Raw genomic sequence first — 18,793 nt, forward strand, 5'->3', positions numbered from 1 at the left:
AATGATGCTGGCATATGGCAGTCTCATAAAAAAAAAAAAAAAAAAAAAAAAAAGTTTTTCAGAATGTAATAATGATCATTTTCTGTGTCGCTCTCGTCTCTGGAAGTACAGTGTCTGTTTGTGTGAGCTGCAGAATTTCAGAGGTGGAGGCAGATGTGAAGAGAGTTAAAATTTGTACTTTCCTCTTCTGGATTTTAAAGACGCAATCCACTTAGGGAAAGCAGGCCGGGGAGAACGTTTTTCTTCCCAGACGCTCTCATTTTTTTCATCAACATTATCATCGTCCAGATCTGGCAAATAGCTGGGTGATAAGATGATAACCTCCTCAGAGAACTGAACGCGCCGAGTATCTTCCATCCTCCTCTGGGAGAAGAGGAGAAACAATGACATGATTGATTATAATTGGGGATATTAATATGATTACAATTGATTCACGAATGATATAATGTGTTTACAATAGATACATCAACTGAACAGAATTGCCATTTGAAATGACCAGCTGTTGCATGCCTGTTCATGCTGTTCAACAAGTTTCTTATTATTCTCATTAAGGTTGCATTTATTTGATATAGTAAAAACAATAACACTGTGAAATACTGTTAAAAAAATGAAATTCTATTGGAAACAATATATTACCGGTAGTTGTTTACATAAAATGCAATTTATTCCTGTGATCAATGCTGAATTTTACGTATCATTACGTGTCACATGATCCTTCAGAAATCATACTAATGTGCTGATTTGCTGCTTAAGAAACGTTTCTTATTATTATTAGTGTTCTTATGTCACATTTTAATCACACAGTATGACCGGCATGCCCGAAAACAAATTTTTGTAGTGACACACACCATAACAACCTCATTCACATGTCAAGCTGAAAATGCAACACCACCCAACAATTAATTCAACAAAGGCACAAACCACAAGCATCTTAACATAGTAACACACGTTACCTCTGTAGTCGGTAGAAACAACTCCCTTTATGTTCAAAACCAAACCCGAATCTTAATATTGATACGTCGGTTGATAAAACTGGTTTATCAGAAAGCACATAAAGCACATCCTACCTTTTTGACCGCAGTCTCCAAAGTGTCTTGAGAGATGGAGTTGAGGGAAGTTGCAGATGAAGGGTTTGAAGGCTGTGCAGCTGTGAAAGAGCTGCCTTGCTCCTCGTCCTCCATGTCTTGTGTTGTGTGTTCAAACGGTTCCCTCCTTTTTGTCCAGTGCTCTCTTTTTCGGCTCAGAGATCCATGGGATGTTACGGACAAACTTTTCATTGACTGAGGGAAAAGAAGGAAAGGAAACAAGAAAGAACATTTGTAATACTAATAACACACAAAAAAGTATTTTTACTGCTTATAATGCTTATACTCTCACCTTAACATTTGAAGGGTCAAGGAGGGGTACAAAATCCTTCGTCCCACCTAGTGGCTGGTTACGAATGGGGCCGGACACTTGATTAGATGTCGGCTGTTGATCACTATGAGCAGTTGCCTTTGATTCATCCGGATCAAGCTGGGAAAACTGTGATTGTCCATTTGATTGCTCACTGTTATGAGATCTGTTGGGGTTCAGATTGGTGTTTTGTAACAGGTCAGAAGTTTGTAGTGGATTTGTGAGGAGATCAGCAACACTCATTTGGGACGCCTCCGTCTGTTTATGTGCAAAGCTCTCTAGTGACATTTGTGTCAAACCTAAATGAGAATCATTTGCCTCTTTATGAGTCCATTTACTTGGCAATTATTCTTCGAGTGATTGGTTATTAGTGTGTGGTAACTCGTTTGATTGCTCCGGTTTACACAGTTAACTGAGAGAAACTGAGCCCACTCCGTCCCACTGAAGATCTCCTCCATTAAATTAGAAGTAGTTCTAAATGAGAACAGACTTACACTGACAAGAAGAATGAAAGATCATGTAAGCAGAATGCCAAATACGACCAATGAGAACCACCTGAACCAAGATGTGGCTTTGATAGTTACAAAAGATCGTTTTGCTCTTTTAGCCCTAGGGGGGGTCACACATTCTTTCTCGATGAGGCAGTTTCTCATGAAATAGAAAGTGATTAATGGATCACACACGTGGAATGATAACTATGTCTGATGCATATTTCTAATGTCATTGGCTGATGTGTTTACCTGATGTAGCTTAGTGAACCGGGGCCGTCTTCATCCATCTCTTCATGATTTATTTCTGTCATCTCAGTGAGTGCTGTAGGTGTGTCGTTCACATCGATGGGCACCAATAAAGAGGAGCCATTATTCTGAATATAAGCATAAAGGACAATCACTTTTAAAACAATTCTAGATTTTACTTGTGCTTGCCCTTATGCTGAACTGTTTGAGTGAATGAATGCTGGCACATTTCTGTAAGGTTGCTAAAGCATTCATGGTGGTTTTAGCATTAATTGCTAGGGCATTGCTGGGTGGTTCCTAAGGCATTCTGGATGTTTTTAGCACAGTAGGTGTGTTCCATTTGAATGTAAGTGGACTTCAAAGTGGACTTAGAGTATTTTGTCATCTTAAGTGAGATTCCAGTCTGAAGGGAGCAAATGTGTTTAGTTTAAAGGCCATAGGGAATAAGCTTACATTGATATATCACTACACAGGAAGTGGAGAAGGAAATTTACCAACCAGCCATTGCACATCAGTCCACTGTGGCTCTGGCACTATTATTGAGTTTAATTAATCTTAGGTGCAATTTGTAAGCGTACACCAATGTGCCAAACAGATTTTGACCATTCGGTCATCCCATTAATAGTCTTGATAAATGAGGCTAATTTAATATTTTTGCAGTGCTTGGCTCACTGTATTAATTTTAATGTAAGTAAGCACCACTAGTAGACAAAGAACTTGTACCAAACTGGCTTGACTTACTCCAATACTCACTTGTACATCATTCTGCACTTGTCTTTCTCCATCCTCTCTTTGTCTGGTCAGTGTGTTTCTGTTTCTCTCTCTCCATCTCTGTTTCACATTCTGAGCCCACCTTTTAGCATCCCCCCACTTCTTTGTACTTGTCTTTGGCGTATTTCCTGATTGCTCATGAAATCTGGTGCTTTCAATTCTCTCAGTCCCAGTACCCCAACTCCATGTGTCACTTTGACCTGTGACCTCTGGTTTTTCCAGCACTGGAGATGTTGCTGTTAGCATTGGAGCTAAAAGATCAGGAGGGTTTTGGAACGATTCTGTTTTGTATAATGGTGGCACATTTGAGCTGGTCTCCCCTTCTAAAGAAAAATGTTGCTTCTTCTCCGGCCCGGGCATCTGATCGTCTCCAACCCAGGAAGTGACATCACCCGTCCTCTCTGCTGTGAAGCGATTGTGTTCCCCCCAAATCAATGGTGGGCGTTTAGGTTTACCAGAGAATCCTGAGTTGTGCTTACTGATCCTTTTGACAGGTTGCTTGAGAACAGAAGTCAATGCATGAGAAGATTGTTGAGTCCATGGTTTCTCCCATTTATTCCAGACTGATGTGAATCCATCCTGCTCTTTACTGTTGGAAGAAAACCCAAACTGATAAGTTGTCTTAGATGAATCTTCCACTGGTTTAGCATTACATTCTCCAGACGGACCCCATGGTTGCATATCAATGACTGAACTTCTGTTGGTCTGAGAGTTCAGTCGTAACTTCTGAAGCATAGATTGCAGTAAGGTATGAGAGTCTGAGACAGGGTTCAATCCTGCCATTGGGCTTTGTGGTACCACATGCGCACACATGACTAGAGACAACTCACAGATATTAGGTAAGTGTACGCATTCAAGCAGACTCGCTCTAGACACTCAACTTTCACCCATGATAGTTGGTAGAGCTGTACAGTTCCATAGATCCTTCATTTATGTCCTCATGTTAGTCCACACAAGTATTTATGTCCATCAGTCAATCAGATCCTGTTTTTCATCCGTCATGTGTGCTCTCAAAACTGTTTGATCATTTCCCAAGTGTTGCAGAAGGAAAGAGTGTCATAAAGAATAGTGCAAAAGCCAGAAAGAGGTGTGTCCTACACCCAGATGGACAGGTAAGACAAGTGTATCAGGATGAAACATTTTAGTATTTTTGTCACTCCCTCTGACCAGAGACACTGTGTCTTCTTGAGAACATTTTGACCTCTTAATATGAAGTCTGCTTCAGAAAGCTGAGTAATTTCATTTAATTGGTCACCCATTGCCAACGAACTCTAATTCTCAAATGCGAAATCACTTGTAGTAGGCTTCACCAATTAATTGTAGTAATATGGTATTTAGGTGGATTACTGTAGATTTATTTTCATATTTATAGAAAGCAAAATAGAATGAAGTGCAGTTACATGAAATAATTATGGTAATCTGAAATCACACATCAGATTCATGATGTGAAATTATGTAACCTTGAGTTAGATAAACAAGTGTTGCATCAAACAATTCAGATTCACATCAAACAATATCATGTTAACTTCCACTAAAGTACACACTATCAAAACAAAATGCAATTTTATGTACTATTCAAGATTGTAATTTGCCGTAAAAGACCCTTATTAGTCTAAGATATTTTTTGTTTTGAACGGGTGTTTATTTTATAGTGAGAATGCGCCTCGTTTAATGGTTTAACATAAGCAATATTAATCGTGAGATGGTGCTGCTTTTACAGGAACTGTATTATGATTTACATTGAGAGGCAGAACTTGTTGCTCATATTTAAACTCTTTATTTAGGCTTGCATATGCTGTTCGTTGTATTCTTTCGTTTCGTACGCGGGCGCTTCGTGATGACGCAGACGCCGTCTATCCAATCCCTCGCGCTGATTGGCCAGAGCAGAAAATACGCGCCTCATGTCGGATTCGAAGTAAACAGTGGCGCACACCTGCCAAATCCTTGAAGTAATATCCGCTTACAATAAATTTACTTTTGTCTGAATGGTGTACCATCTGTTACGCGATAAGAGAAAACAGCTCTTAACTTTTCTTCACGATTAATTTCCTGCGTTATAATGGCCACTGGTGTCATGTGGACGATTCCGTGGTTCGTCATTAAAACTTCTGCTCCTGGCGCTGGAAACTTTATGTAAACTCTGTTTAAAAGTAATATTGCTCAAAAGCAAAACATAATGGATTGTGTTGCTACCGGAGGAAACGTGAAAGGTAATAACCGACGTCAAAGCTGCATTAAAAACTTAAGTGGTGTAACATAGGCTTCTCGTGCATGTTTATCAAATGACTTTATGAATAGAAGAATACTGATCCACACTTGTTGTAGTTTTAGCCAAAGCCATACATTCCCTGTCCAGAATCGGAGAGGAGCTGTATCTGGAGTCTGTGGACGATGGGGTACGTGTTTGTTCCAGGTGTTTGTTATTGTTTAGCCAGATGTGAGGTGTTGAGATGATGTGTAATGTGTGTGTGTCCTGTGATTTTAGTTGGCCCTGCGGTCTGTCAACTCATCCCGCTCAGCCTTCGCCTGCTTCCTGCTGTCTCCTCTCTTCTTCCAGAGATATCAGGCTCCTGCAGATCATAGCTTCCGCTGCAAGATGCCCATCAAGGTGACATTTCCTGGTCCTGTTCATTCCATCCCTACAGTTCCTCTTTATGATTTTAATAAGCTAAATACCTGTTCATGCATCACTTATAGACTACAATGTTGTTTATATATTGCTTGTGCTGTTTTTTCAGTCAGGCTAAACTGTAAAAAGGAACTTCGTAATGTACGGCAAAGTCTTGATGGGAATGTTTTCCTGCTGGTCTGTGTTTGTCTTGTGTTCTTCAGAGCGTTCAGGCTGTGTTCAAGTCCCTGGCGTCTCTGGATCGCTCTGTAGAAAAATGCCGTATTCAGTTGAAAAGTGAAAAGAGTCGGCTGACCATAACTCTGCACTGTAAACATGGTAAAAACAGCTTTTGTTAGTAGCATTAAATGTAAATATATGTTTTCGCACAGCTCTATATATAAAGTTGAATATGCAAGTGGTCAACTTTGCCTGCAAGCATACAGCATACTCACACAAAGCGAGAAATCTCAAATGCTTGATTGTTTATATCATCACAGAGTGTTTACTATATTTTCGGCCAGTTCTTATCTGCTAAATATGATTATGATGGTTTTTTTTTTTTTCTAAAGCTGCTTTGAAGTGAGAATTATGAAAAGTGTTATACAAATACAATTGACTTGATTAACCTTTGTTATGGCATAGTAATCAGTCAGTAATACATGTATTTTTTTTCTAAATAGATTCAAAATCTTGCATTGAAATGACATGTTTTACAGTATTTTCGCCTAAACTGTGTGTGTTTGTTGCAGGGCTCTTGAAAACACACAATTTGTCCTTTCAGGACTGTGAGAGTTTGCAGGCCGTGTTTGATAAAGAGAGCTGTGCAAACGTGCTGCAGGCTCAACCCAGGTTTACATTCATTTTAACACCTCAATGTTAATATCAAGCCATCTGCATTCCCATTCAGAGTCTGTTTAATCATTTTTCTGTTGTACTTGTATGTCCACTGTAGGTTGATGGTGGACACAGTTCTGCACTTCCCTCCGTCTCTGGAGGAGGTGAATCTGTCAGTGAGCAGTGATCGCGTGTGGCTCAGGAACCACGTGGAGGATGGTGCAGGTATCAGTCATGTCCGTCTGTATTCTTATGATATGCATGAAATGAATCAAGTCCAAACTGTTTTCCTCTCTCAGACTCTCTCAGAGCAATGATGACTGAACTGTGTTTGAGCTCGGAGGAGTTTGATCATTTTTCCGTCGGCTCTCAGACCAGCGTCACCTTCTGCCTCAAAGAGCTCAGGGTGAGTGTGTTCTCACACACATATTCACTAACAAAGACAGGCCTTAAAGATTTGACAAATATCTGATTGAAGCGACATTTAAGGGCCCAACATCAAACTTCTGTTTACCTTGAGTGAGGATATTTGTAATCTGAATGTGCTGAGGCTTCGGTTTCATCTGCATCCAGTTACTTTTATCTGTACAAAACAGCTTGCTATTCTGCTTGATATTGCAAACTGGTATTTCTTATCATATTATTATGATGTATTGTCTTAATTATAAAACACCGTTTTTTAGTGCAAATACTTTGACTGGATATCTCTCTCTCTCTCGCTCTCTCTCTCTCTCTCTCCCTCCCTCTCTCTCTCTCTTTATAAATATATATGTATTTGTGTGTGTGTGTGTGTGTGTGTGTGTGTGTGTGTGTGTTATGTACAACGGTTATTTCAAAATGTTATTTTGGAGCCTCCTTTTTTTAAGGATTTTCAACATTTGTTTAAAAAAAATAAGGGATTTCTGTTATAGTAAAAACATAAATGGGGTCAAATTTAATTTAATTTTCAGACTTTCTGACGAGTTAACAATTCTATTGCCAAGGTGTCTGTAGAGGGTTGCAAAATTAAGAATGGATCTTAAACATATTAAATGGGTTATAAGATGTTTTATATATGAATATATTTTAACCTTAATTTTGCTATTAAAATAACCATAGAATGCTATAGCATTAAAACAACTGTTGTTGTCTCTCTGGTTTTCCATCAGGGTTTGCTTGTGTTCGCGGACTCATCTGGTCTTCCAGTCTCGATGTATTTTGACGAGCCAGGCAGGTTAGTTTCTATTTGCTTATGAACTAGTTCACAACTTTTTGTTCAAATAGCTTATTTTCAAAGTTTGGATATGGAAATATTTTTGAAAGATGCCTCACCAAGGCTGAATTAGAATTAATTTGATCAGTATAAACAATGATATTGTTAAATATTACTACAATTTTAAATGTTATTTAAAGCTGAATTTTCAGCATCATTGCTCCAGTCTTCAGTGTCACATGATCCTTCAGAAATCATTCTGATATACTGATTTGATGTTTAAGAAACATTTCTTATTGTTATCCATGTTGAAAACAGCCGTGCTGCATAATGTTTTTTTCCTTTCTTTAATGAATCGAAATTTCAAAAGAACTGATTTAATTTCAATATTTAGTAACATGTCTTCACTGTCAATTTTGATCAGTTTAATGCATCCTTGCTAAATAAAAGCTTGTGTTTATTAAAAACAAATCTTATTTACTCCGCACTTTTAAACGGCAGTGCATTGGTGTATTCTCACCTTTGTGTGTCTGTGGTTGTGTTTAAGTCCAGTTATCCTGAGTGTAGCAGACAGTGTTCTGGAGGCAAATTTTGTCCTCGCTACACTGTCAGAGGACTCGCATCCAAAGAACCACGTCAACCCCGACACAAAACAGTAAGTAAGAATCAGAAAATATGGAGTATAGTCTTAAAAACCTTATATCTGTTACTTTTATACTGCTTCTCTCATAGCCCTGACACAGAACAACCACCTGATGACTTCATGAGCGACGACATGGACTCGTTTCTCATTGCCATGGAGAGCAGTGAACTTCCTGGACCATCACATGTACCCACATCCCCACCACGGCCCACCAATAACAGAAAGCACTCATACATTGAAGAGGAGGAGGACGAGCAAGCACTTGCAGACGGACCTCCCAACAAAAAGGTGCAATAATTATTTAAATGAGTCATTTGTTTAAAACTATAAAACCCAGTATTCAGTCCCTGCTTTCTTTCCTTTCAGTTTTGTTCGCTTTTCTTCGGTTCAGTTCTGCCCACTCCCTCTCAGTTGCCCAATCAGACGATGCCGAGCCAGGAAGTGCTCGCAAGCGACAGTGAAGACGAAAATCAGACAGAAACATCATAACCGCCCATCGACTGAACTCAGACGTAAAGGATGTGGAAAAAACCCTCCCACATCTAACCTCACAAAGACTGCTGTATACATGCACACACAGATGTCTCCTCCTGATTTTATTTTTCTGTGAAAATAATTATGGTTTTAAACTAAGAGATGAAGCGGTGAATATAACAGGCCACGTTAGATCATTGCACAAGTCACATTAAAACATCTCACTCCCACTGGGAAATACAAACGTGTGATCGAGTCTCTGATTATTTAAAAATAACCGTCAGAAAAAGGGGCCGAGTTTCTCCTGGCGTGAGATGTCTGAGAGTTACTGTTCCCGGGGGACACAGCATTATCTGCTCCCTTCCTGCTGAGCACCTGGAAGCTCTTTCCTCTTGTCTGAGGCTTCTTCCTTTCTTTTTCTTTGTCCTTTTCCATTTCCTTCTCTTGTTTCTTTCTGTCTTTCTCTTCTCTTTCTTTTCGCTCTTTCTCTCTCTTTCTCCTCCTCCTCTCTTTCGCCGTCAGCCCCTCCTCTTTATCGCTGAAGTCCTGGATGAGGATTTTGGGGACGGGGGCTTTACTGGTCTCCCCTCGGAGACGGCGAAACAGACCCAGACGTTTTGGGGTGCCTGCCTTTGTCAGTGAGTTGGGCTGAGCGTGTGGGTCTTGTGTTGGTGTGTCTGTTGTCTGTTCTGATTTTGTGAGTTCTTGCTGCTGGGGCTCTTTGAAGGTGTCCTCAGAGAGGATTGTGGGATAGGAAACCCTCGAGCTGGAAGTCCTGCGCACGCAGAGGTGAGCTGGTGGGACGTTTGGGGATTTTGAAGATGGAATTGAAGAGAGGGACTCTCTGCTGGTCTCTGAGTTGTCAGATCCGGTTGTGAAATGATCACCTTTGTAATCTGGGTTGCCAGATCCAACAGCAGAATCTAATATATTGTTGCCAGATTCACTTGTAGAAGGAACTTCATTGTGTTTTGGGTTGGTAGATCCAGTGGATACATTCTCTCTGCTGGTCTCTGAGTTGTCTGATTCAGTTGTGAAATGCACTTCTTTGTGATCCGGGTCGCCGGATTCAACAGCAGAATCCACAATATTGCTGTGTGTGTTGCCAGATCCAGCTGTAACTTGCACATCATTATATTCTGGGTTTTGAACAGGAGAACCAACTATATTGCTCTCTGAATTGTCAGATCCAACAGCAATTTCCATGCCATCGCTTTCTGGCTTTTCAGTTTCAGTAGTAACATCTGTCATTTTGCATGCAGGGTTGCCAGATCCAGTTGTAACATGCACATCATTGTTTTCAAGGTTGCCAACAGCAGAATCCTCTGGGTTGCCAGATTCACTTGAAATGGGTACATTGTTGTTCTCTGGGTTGCAAGATTCACTTAAAACGGACACATTGTGGCTCTCTGGGTTGCCAGATTCACTTGTATCAGGCACATTGTTGCTCTCTGGGTTGCCAGATTCACTTGTATCAGGCACATTGTTGCTCTCTGGGTTGCCAGATTCACTTGTATCAGGCACATTGTTGCTCTCTGGGTTGCCAGATTCATTTGAAACGGACACATTGTTGCTCTCTGGGTTGCCAGATTCATTTGAAACGGACACATTGTTGCTCTCTGGGTTGCCAGATTCATTTGATTCAGGCACATTACTGCTCTCTGGGTTGCCAGATTCACTTGATTCAGGCACATTACTGCTCTCTGGGTTGCCAGATTCATTTGTATCAGGCACATTGTGGCTCTCCGTGTTGCCAAATTCAGTTGTAACAGGCACACTGTTGTTCTCTGGGTTGCCAGATTGAGCAGTGATGTCTATTCTGTTGCATTCAGGATTTCCTGATCCAGGAGCAGCATGTATTTGGGTGCTGTCTCCATAAACCGATCTACAAATATCATCCTCTACATTGGTTGTGCGATTGCATGATTCATCAGTATTGGCTTCACAACATGCTGTATTTTCAGCTTCAAGTGATTCATTTACTTCACTATTTTTGGGATTGATCTCAATGATTTCTTTATTACTACATGTGCCAACAGAGTGTGTAGATGCTACTGATACATCCTCCTCCTGAGGTTCAAGGATGATGGTGCCATCAGCAGAATCCACTTCGCTTTGCTCCGGGTTGCCAGATCCTACTGCATCCTCCACTGTGGAATCTGTTGGACAATGCTCCATCTCTTCGGAAGTAACAGTAGCGTCCATGTCACTGTGCTCTAGGTCACATTGGGATTGCTGTAGAGGATCTGCTGATCTATCCAGATTCTCGGTTTCACTTTCTTGTTCTATTTTTAAAGAGGTTGATGTTAGCGCTGCTTCAGATGGGTGCAATGTTTCTTTACCAGCACTCTCTTCTAAGCTTAGATCTTGTCTGTCATCCTCCAATATCTTGTCATCTTTCTCCTCATACATCTTTAACGGGTCTGATATCTCTATGGTCTCCTCAGGGCGTACATCAAACTCTTGCTGAATTCCTTCCTCCTTGTCGGCATCAGCACGGTTTTCACAAACAAACCGAGTCTCCTCAGCTTCCTCTATAGCTGTGTGGATGAACAAACTGTCTTCTGGCCTTTCCAAATGTTCCTGTTGATCTCTAGATGTTCGATACTGGACAACATGTATCTGTACCTCTTTCTCTGGGCTATTTTCCTCATTTTCTTCAGTCACTATGATGTTTGGGAACACACCTTCAGTTTCTTCTTCTTGTTTGCAGCAATCTGTTCGTATTTCCTCTCCCTGTTTACTGGAGTCAGTCTGTGTGTCTTCTTCCTGTGATGTACTTTCCCCACCTGTCTCTAAATTTCTCTCAGTCTGTTCATCCTGACACGTCTGTTCGCCTGTATTCTGTTCGGTTTGGTTTGTGTTCTGATCATCTTGAATTTTCTCTTTTTCTATATTCTGTCCTTGCATTTCTGTACACTGTACATCTTGATTTGTGTCCTGTATGTGATGATGTGTCTGTATGCTTTCCTCGACCTCACACCCAGTGGTCCTGTCTTTCTCTTCACCTCGTGTTGTTTCTGTATTATCTTTTCGTTGGTTTAAAGATGTTTCTGTATGCTCCGTCTCAAAAACATCACAGTCAATAGCGGAGGACACCACCACTGAGATGTTGGGATGTGTGCTGTGATCTTTGTGTGTGCAGAGTTCGTCTGCTAGCCTGTCCCTTTTGGCCCTTTGCTCCCCAACGATACCGCACACACTCCTCCTCCTCACCTCCTCCTCGTCGCTCTCCTCCATCACACTTTGCGAGAATTTTCTCCCCCCTCCGTCCCACTCCTCTGTGTCAGTCTTACTGCTCCTCTTCCTCCATTTCTTGCGCAGGATTGAAGGAGAAAGAGAAGAATGTGAGCGCATGAGAGGAAGAGTCAGGCTCCCCTTCGGTCGCTCCTTCTTTTCATGTTCCTTTTGTTTGTCCTGCGCTCTCTCCCATGCCATTCTGTATCCGTGACAGCGTCCTCGCGGGTCAAAGGTCGAATTTGGTCTCTCTTTTTTCCATTTCTCCAGCTCTTTCTCAGTTTGTTTTTGCAGGTCCGCCAAGGACAGGGACACCGAGCATACCTGAGGGTATAACAGTGGTTTAGAGTAAAGAAGTCTATCAGGAATTAAAGCCTGTTCACTCCAACACAATTAAAGCTTTTGCATGGTTGCATTGGCAAAATTAGATGTGGGTCCATTGTCAATAGTGTAGTGATGTGTGAAGTACAGCTCACACAGAAATCACTTTCATAACAAGCAATTTTCTGTTGGTCATTGAATTGAATACATGTGACAAACTACAATCAATGCGTCTCATTCATAAAACATTCGTAAATATATGAGTAAATATGTGATACATGATTTGCGCATAAAGAGACCTTCCCCGAAAACTCTTCTCCTGATTCACAAATACTTTGTAAATGTCAGATTTGAGAGTGGTGTGTGTGTGTGTGTGTGTGTTAATGAATTCCAATCAGTCGTAAATGGGACGCGTGTGCACGCTCATTCTCAATTGCCATAAATCCCGCCCATTAAATCCGACCGACACCTATATATGGGCATTATATTATGACACCAAACGAAGGATTTCAACATGTCTTCTCAAAAGCGAATGAAAAAGAAAACATTTTCAGATGCAGAAATTGAAGTTTTATTATCAGAAGTTCATTCAAAACACCACATTTTATTTTTTCAAGAATACATAGTTGCGTATCGGGTCCTAAAAACGGCAGCATATTACAGATGCTGTCAATGGAGTTTCATCTGTATCATCACACCTGCAAAAAACGAATTTCCATAACAATTAAGTGACTAGTATTTTGCCCAGCCCTACTGAAAGCAATTAATTATTTGATTTAAGTGTTCCGTTTGCAGATGCTGTTACTGGCTCTTATAATAAAAGTAAAAAGAAAACCCGTATGTAATTACTATATCTAATATTGTTACTAAATGCTGTGTAAATATGTAGCCAATTAAGGTGAATTAAAATGCTGACTTATTAATGAGCAAAACTTTCGGATGTTAAACGCACTGTTAACGCGTGTCTGGGAGTAGGTGTAGATTTCTTTCGTACCAACTAACATTTGGAAAATTCAAACATTTTAATGAATCCGAGAATTTACGCCAGAACCCCTTTACACACGATTTACACAAATATTTGTTCTGCTCGTGTTTCATGAATGAGACCCATTGTGTTTGAGTACGAAAAATTTTCATATTTTCTGCTTTCGCTAATGGTCATACTCGCTTTCATGAGAGAGCGGCGATGCAAATTTTTAGCTCCAAAAGGCCTTTTATTTTAAAACCCCGGAGTCGTGTGGAGCACTTTTTATGATGGATGGATGCTCGTTATTGGGCTTCCAAATCTTATCACCCATTCACTGCCATTATAAAGGTTATAATAGCCAGAACGCTATTGTATTCGCTATGGTGTTTATATAACAATACCAAGTACAAGAGATAAGAGAGCTGGTGTTGTGAGAAATCAGGTCTCCGTCAACTAATAAACTAAGTACACACAAATGACATTAATTTAAAATATGTATATCAATTCTTACTATATAGTGCATAATAAAATACACTGGACAAAAAAAATACTTGATAAAAGTGTTAAACAATATGAAATAACATAACATTGATCATAACACAAATATTTACACATTAAACACAAAATTACATTAAAGATTCTTGTGAATATTGTCATTATTGTTTAAAGTAAAGTGTTGTATAGGCTAAGCTATCAGGCTTCATTCAAATTAAAATCGAACCATACAGAGATACATTATGGTGTGAACAGGCCTTCATTCAGATGAGTTGAAATAATCAGTAATATTTTACCTCATGGATAAAGGCATCAGCCTGCTCATGCTGAACACGCTGTTTAACACCTCGCAGTCTTTCCAGGGTTTCCATCTGTCCGTCACACTCTTTCCGCAGGCGTCCTTCTCCCAGACAGCGGCGCACCAGCACCACAGCGACCTGAAACAAAACACGCACACCTGCAAACACACACGAGCTGTGGTCAATGCATGGACTTCAACAACAGCTCAACATGGCAAGAGGTGTAATAAAATAAAGGTGCACTCAGCATACAACTGAAGAAGGGATGGTACTTTTGACTTTTGAAGTATTAGTGGCCTAGCAAATGTTTTATTCTGCATAAAGCAAGTTGTGCTGTGCTTACCACCCTGCTGAAATCACATGGCCTGTTTCACACTGTTCAACGGAAGCAAGCAAACACTATCGGACACTTACTGTTGCTTAACAAATGGTGACAAATGTTGCAACAGTGGCATCCAGTCTCTGAATATTTTTGCATGATTTGCCATCCAAGCCAATAGGTGTCAGTATAACGTCCAAGACCACAATCAAACCAACAGTTACTTAGTGCACCTTTAAATCATGCAAATATGTAGTTGAAAAACTAACCACAGCAGAAAAAGAGATCCCAGACTCTGAGCAGAGTGTCGAAGGGCAGGTGACGGCTGTACAGACACATCAGCCAATCAGTGGCAAACATGAGAGGCTCCACCCCCTGATTCTGTAGGTGTTTGTGTGCGGCAGGACACTGTTTTTTTAACACACTTGAGAGGACAGCAGCATCGAATAAAACACCTTCCTGAATAGAAATAAAAATAAAAGCCTATTAGCATTTTCACACACATTTAACAGCTGTTTTCATGGTTACTCTAAAGATGCCCTACCAGCAGAGGGCTGTAGTATCCAGGGAGGTAGAGCTCACTAATCTGCACCAGACACCAGAACGCCTCCTAAACAAAGCAAGCAATTAGGCCATATTAAGCATCAAGGATACGAGCAATTAAACTATTCCTGCGGTAGCCAATACATAACAGTTTCAGCTATAATAGCTGGACACCAATCGTGGAATTAAATTTTTAAGGGGCGGTTCTCACAAAGATGAAAACTCTGTCATCATCATTTACTCACCCTCTATTTGTTTCAAACCTGTATGAATTTCTTTCTTCTGTTGAACACAAAAGAAGATATTCTGAAGAATGTCGGTAACACTAAAAGCTGCAGGTAGCTACTGACTTCCGCAGTGTTTTTTCTTCTTCAATGAAAGTCATTGGCCACTGGCTACTGTCTGTTTCTTCAAAAAAGAAACATTCTTCAAAATATGTTCTTTTGTGACTAACATTTCATTTTTGGGTGGACTATGCCTTTAAATAATAATATTGAGGTCATGTGGCAATAAATGACTGTCTGAAATTGCATAATTTGTTTTACATGCTATAAAAAAAACAGGTAAAATATTTTTTTTTTAATTTTTAAATAATTTAATACACCAAAGATGCATTAAATTGCTCAAAAGAATTTTTTATTTATTTATTTTTTTATTCAAGGGATTCTGAAAAGAAATTATCATGGTTTAAATATATATATATATATATATATATATATATATATATATATATATATATATATATATATATATATATAAAGCAGCTTTTTCAACATTGATAATAATAATTATTATAATATTATATTATTATAATAATAATTTTTTCTTGAGCAGCAAATCAGCATATTAGAATGATTTCTGAAGAATCGTGACACTGAAGACTGGAGTAATGTTGCAGAAAATTCAGCTTTGATCACAGAAATAAATTACATTTTACAATATATTATACATTTACTCATTTAAAATGTACAATTGTAAAAATATTTCACATTTTACTGTATTCTCAGATAATGCAGACTTGGTGGGCATAAGAGACTTTCGAAAAATGACCCCAAATGTTTGAATGGTGGTGTACATTATAAATGTAGGTTTTGCATATTATTTGTTTGTTTAATCTTTAATAGCTCTTTGTTATTAACTGTATAACCAGGTAAATTATAATGACAGAAGCGGTACCTCGGCAGGCATGTTCATCAGAAGGACAGCAGCCACTGGACCCTGCGCCTGACAGTAGCCCTCGTCTGGACGATGCTGAGTGTACGCTTTCAGGACCTCCAGCAAGTCCTTCTGACTGAGAGAGCAGACAGACACCGAATGAGAACGAGAGCTTTATGACTAATCTTGTGAATTATGATGCTGCAGAGCACATTGAACAGGAAGGGAAAGGCAGTATTAGTACCCATGACCGTCTTTGGACTGGAACATCTCATGGAATGGAAATTGTCTGTCTGTGTCTCTTTTGATGATATCAGTCCATCCCTGATGATCTGGAGCTGTGACGAGACGCTAGACGAGCAGAGGAGAAACAGGCCTTGTATATGAGTATATTCAAAATAGGATACAAATATGACCAAATCACTTACTTTATAGAGTCCTTGACTTTTTTCTTTTCTATCCTTAGCTCCACAGAGCAGTGGCCAGCCCTTCGCCCTGACGGATGCTGGGATGCCCTTCTGACACTGACCTTTGACCTGAGACAAAGAAAGAGAGCTGAGCGATGCAGTCAGCTGTTCTAAGACTATGAAAGATGTTTTGACCTGCAGATGACCTTTGGAGGATTTTTGGTAATTTTAGCATGTTGGATAAAACATTTTGTTATTAATTACTTTTGCATTAAATATAATGATCCAACAAAATGTATGATTGGTCAAGGTACATAAAGAAGAATTTGGCACCCAGTCTGCGGTGTTTGACATTCAACATCCTGTATCATATGTAGGCCGACTGACAATGACATATGAGGTCTCACACAAAAATCAGCAGACGAATCAAGGCAAGAAGAATCAAACAGGATCATCAACAGCTGAATACATTTATTTTCAAAACTAGTTTGATGGTTTGGACTTTATTTATTGCATTAACCCACAAGGGGTTGGCAAAACATTTCTAATTTTATAATTGCATGACAAAAAAAAAAAAAAAAGGTTTAGCATTTTTTGGATGAAATGTGTTGCATGTCCATGCAAATCTTGCCCCAACAACATTAGAGTTGGCCTGACAGATGCTGTTCCGTGTGATTATAGTGCTCAGATATTGCTGGGACTCCATGTTTGAATAAATAAATAAATAAATGTGTGAATGATATTCTGGTCCCTCGATATGGATGGGGGGCACAAGTTAATATGGTGCCAAATGTAGATATGATTTTATATACAGTTTTACACACAAGTATTGTATAGCAAGATAGACACACCTTGTTGCTCTTTTTCTCCATCACTTGCTCCCATTGAGTGATGAGGTTGAGCCACTTGGACTCTCTGTGTCTCACTAACTCAGGACATGGAGCATCACTGTCAACAACACACACAATCAGCAACCCTACACACACAATACAGCAGCAAACTCCACTATTACCATCACTGTAGAGTCAGTGTGAACGATACTTTCCACTGAAGCAGAAAATCACACACCTTTACCCTCCTTCCTAAATTACTCTCACCAAAGCACCCTATACCAGAGCAAAGCACGAGTGTCACAAGAGGCAAACACGCAAAAAAACAGGAAACCACACTCTGACAGGCTAGAAGTCACTATGGTAACATGACAGGATGTTGAGAAGGAGAGAATAAGAGCAAGAGGTGCGGAAGGTAACTGTAACATAATCGTGAGTTAACAATTATAAATATTGGTAATACGGTATTAGAAGCGCATTACAAAAATGATTTGACCACAGAATATATATTTAATAGCATGCACTGTGCTCAACTAGGGCTTACAAATACAGTCAAAAACACTTAAATAGCAAAAAAAACACCCAAACAGACATCAACACTGACCTGTCAGTTTCTCCATTCCCTATAATGAAGCCGAAACGGTTCGTCTCCACAACCATAACCTCCGGCACAGGATTCCCCTCCTCATCCTTGCTATGGTCTGATTTAACAGACATCTATGCATGTGTGAGAGAGAAATGCATCCAGAAACATGATGTCATGTTTGATGACACATGGATTTCTATGTCAATCCTGTTTCTGTTACCAAACAAGTGCCATTTTAAAAGCTAATACATTTGAATGACACAAAATACAGTAAATGACACTTTAGTATGTACTGATGTGTAACCTAAAGTATGTATTGATTTGGAATTAAACCCTATTTACTGATGCACAATAAGCACAGAATCATCATTGATACAGCATAACAACAGAAAAACACAGTCAGTTGTGAGATAATGGTCAGTAGAGCAAGTTACCTTCACGCTTCTGCCAAACTCAAAGGTGCCGTTGTCCTCTGATGGGAGGGAAGACAACTAAGACAAAGACTTCCGCTGTAAAGTCAGCTAGTGAGTGGTTGTGCATGAGTGTGTATGTGTGTGCGTTTAAATAACTAATGGCTGGAGGAAAGGCTGTGTTGGATCCTCCGTTAACCATTATAAGGAACTGAAACTTCAGTTTCACTAGTGCCCTGTGATGATGACATACATCAGGTAATATCACATCAGCTGAGACACTACACTGAATATTTGTACTTTATTTGTCACTCTGCAGGACAAGTGAAGGAGTGTGAAGTTGGAAACTTGAGAATTTGTCACTGGCTCTGTTTCACAATATATTTCAAATGGCTCATATCAATGTATTTTTTTTTTGAAGAACCTGAGTTGAACCATAGAGATCAAAAATTCAGTATTTCATACAAAACTTCAAATGCTTTTCACGTTTTAAGTGGATTTAGCCCAAAACGGTGGTAAATTTGACAAAACCTTCATAGTCAAACTGGGACCAGTACTTATTTTAAA

The 18,793-nt window shown here is 39.6% G+C and overlaps 3 protein-coding genes across 4 annotated transcripts; 1 reads left to right on the forward strand and 2 right to left on the reverse strand.

Moving 5' to 3' along the window:
• Positions 1 to 39: 39 nt before the first annotated feature.
• LOC113069561 (uncharacterized) lies at positions 40 to 4,015 on the reverse strand. Of its 2 annotated transcripts, none has more exons than XM_026242713.1 (5): positions 2,874 to 4,015; positions 2,136 to 2,260; positions 1,378 to 1,561; positions 1,068 to 1,280; positions 40 to 363 (listed from the first exon to the last, which is right to left on the reverse strand). In XM_026242713.1, exons 1-5 carry the CDS (start codon positions 3,714 to 3,716, stop codon positions 166 to 168), a joined length of 1,563 nt encoding a protein of 520 aa, XP_026098498.1. In that variant the 5' UTR covers positions 3,717 to 4,015; the 3' UTR covers positions 40 to 165. The 2 variants fall into 2 exon arrangements, with proteins under 2 accessions (XP_026098498.1, XP_026098499.1); XM_026242714.1 differs by having other exon boundaries at positions 2,886 to 4,013.
• Positions 4,016 to 4,759: 744 nt separating this feature from the next.
• LOC113069565 (cell cycle checkpoint control protein RAD9A-like) lies at positions 4,760 to 8,901 on the forward strand. The gene is made up of 11 exons (XM_026242718.1): positions 4,760 to 5,113; positions 5,229 to 5,299; positions 5,389 to 5,511; positions 5,736 to 5,850; positions 6,264 to 6,363; positions 6,467 to 6,573; positions 6,648 to 6,754; positions 7,497 to 7,561; positions 8,088 to 8,195; positions 8,273 to 8,471; positions 8,550 to 8,901. Exons 1-11 carry the CDS (start codon positions 5,080 to 5,082, stop codon positions 8,670 to 8,672), a joined length of 1,152 nt encoding a protein of 383 aa, XP_026098503.1. The 5' UTR covers positions 4,760 to 5,079; the 3' UTR covers positions 8,673 to 8,901.
• LOC113069564 (uncharacterized) lies at positions 8,760 to 18,442 on the reverse strand. Its single transcript, XM_026242717.1, has 10 exons — positions 18,251 to 18,442; positions 17,835 to 17,947; positions 17,252 to 17,348; positions 16,422 to 16,529; positions 16,238 to 16,344; positions 16,015 to 16,129; positions 14,840 to 14,905; positions 14,565 to 14,754; positions 13,974 to 14,134; positions 8,760 to 12,218 (listed from the first exon to the last, which is right to left on the reverse strand). Exons 2-10 carry the CDS (start codon positions 17,945 to 17,947, stop codon positions 8,925 to 8,927), a joined length of 4,251 nt encoding a protein of 1,416 aa, XP_026098502.1. The 5' UTR covers positions 18,251 to 18,442; the 3' UTR covers positions 8,760 to 8,924.
• Between the last annotated feature and the right edge of the window lie 351 nt (positions 18,443 to 18,793).

The sequence above is a fragment of the Carassius auratus genome, unplaced genomic scaffold, assembly GCF_003368295.1.
Source record: "Carassius auratus strain Wakin unplaced genomic scaffold, ASM336829v1 scaf_tig00001753, whole genome shotgun sequence".
Taxonomy (NCBI): Eukaryota; Metazoa; Chordata; class Actinopteri; order Cypriniformes; family Cyprinidae; genus Carassius; species Carassius auratus.

What these genes read in the sequence shown, in the direction of transcription:
- LOC113069561 (XM_026242713.1), bottom strand. Translation starts at nt 3,716, where the DNA reads ATGTGTGCGCATGTGGTACCACAAAGCCCAATGGCAGGATTGAACCCT. An exon ending in ATGTACAAGTGAGTATTGGA is followed by an intron (nt 2,261 to 2,873) that starts GTAAGTCAAGCC and finishes GCTTATATTCAG; the next exon opens with AATAATGGCTCCTCTTTATT. An exon ending in TGGAGACTGCGGTCAAAAAG is followed by an intron (nt 364 to 1,067) that starts GTAGGATGTGCT and finishes CTCTTCTCCCAG; the next exon opens with AGGAGGATGGAAGATACTCG.
- LOC113069565 (XM_026242718.1), top strand. Translation starts at nt 5,080, where the DNA reads ATGGATTGTGTTGCTACCGGAGGAAACGTGAAAG. An exon ending in TGGAGTCTGTGGACGATGGG is followed by an intron (nt 5,300 to 5,388) that starts GTACGTGTTTGT and finishes CTGTGATTTTAG; the next exon opens with TTGGCCCTGCGGTCTGTCAA. An exon ending in TCTGCCTCAAAGAGCTCAGG is followed by an intron (nt 6,755 to 7,496) that starts GTGAGTGTGTTC and finishes GTTTTCCATCAG; the next exon opens with GGTTTGCTTGTGTTCGCGGA.
- LOC113069564 (XM_026242717.1), bottom strand. Translation starts at nt 17,947, where the DNA reads ATGTCTGTTAAATCAGACCATAGCAAGGATGAGGAGGGGAATCCTGTG. An exon ending in GGGAATGGAGAAACTGACAG is followed by an intron (nt 17,349 to 17,834) that starts GTCAGTGTTGAT and finishes TGTTGTTGACAG; the next exon opens with TGATGCTCCATGTCCTGAGT. An exon ending in TGGAGAAAAAGAGCAACAAG is followed by an intron (nt 16,530 to 17,251) that starts GTGTGTCTATCT and finishes TCTTTGTCTCAG; the next exon opens with GTCAAAGGTCAGTGTCAGAA.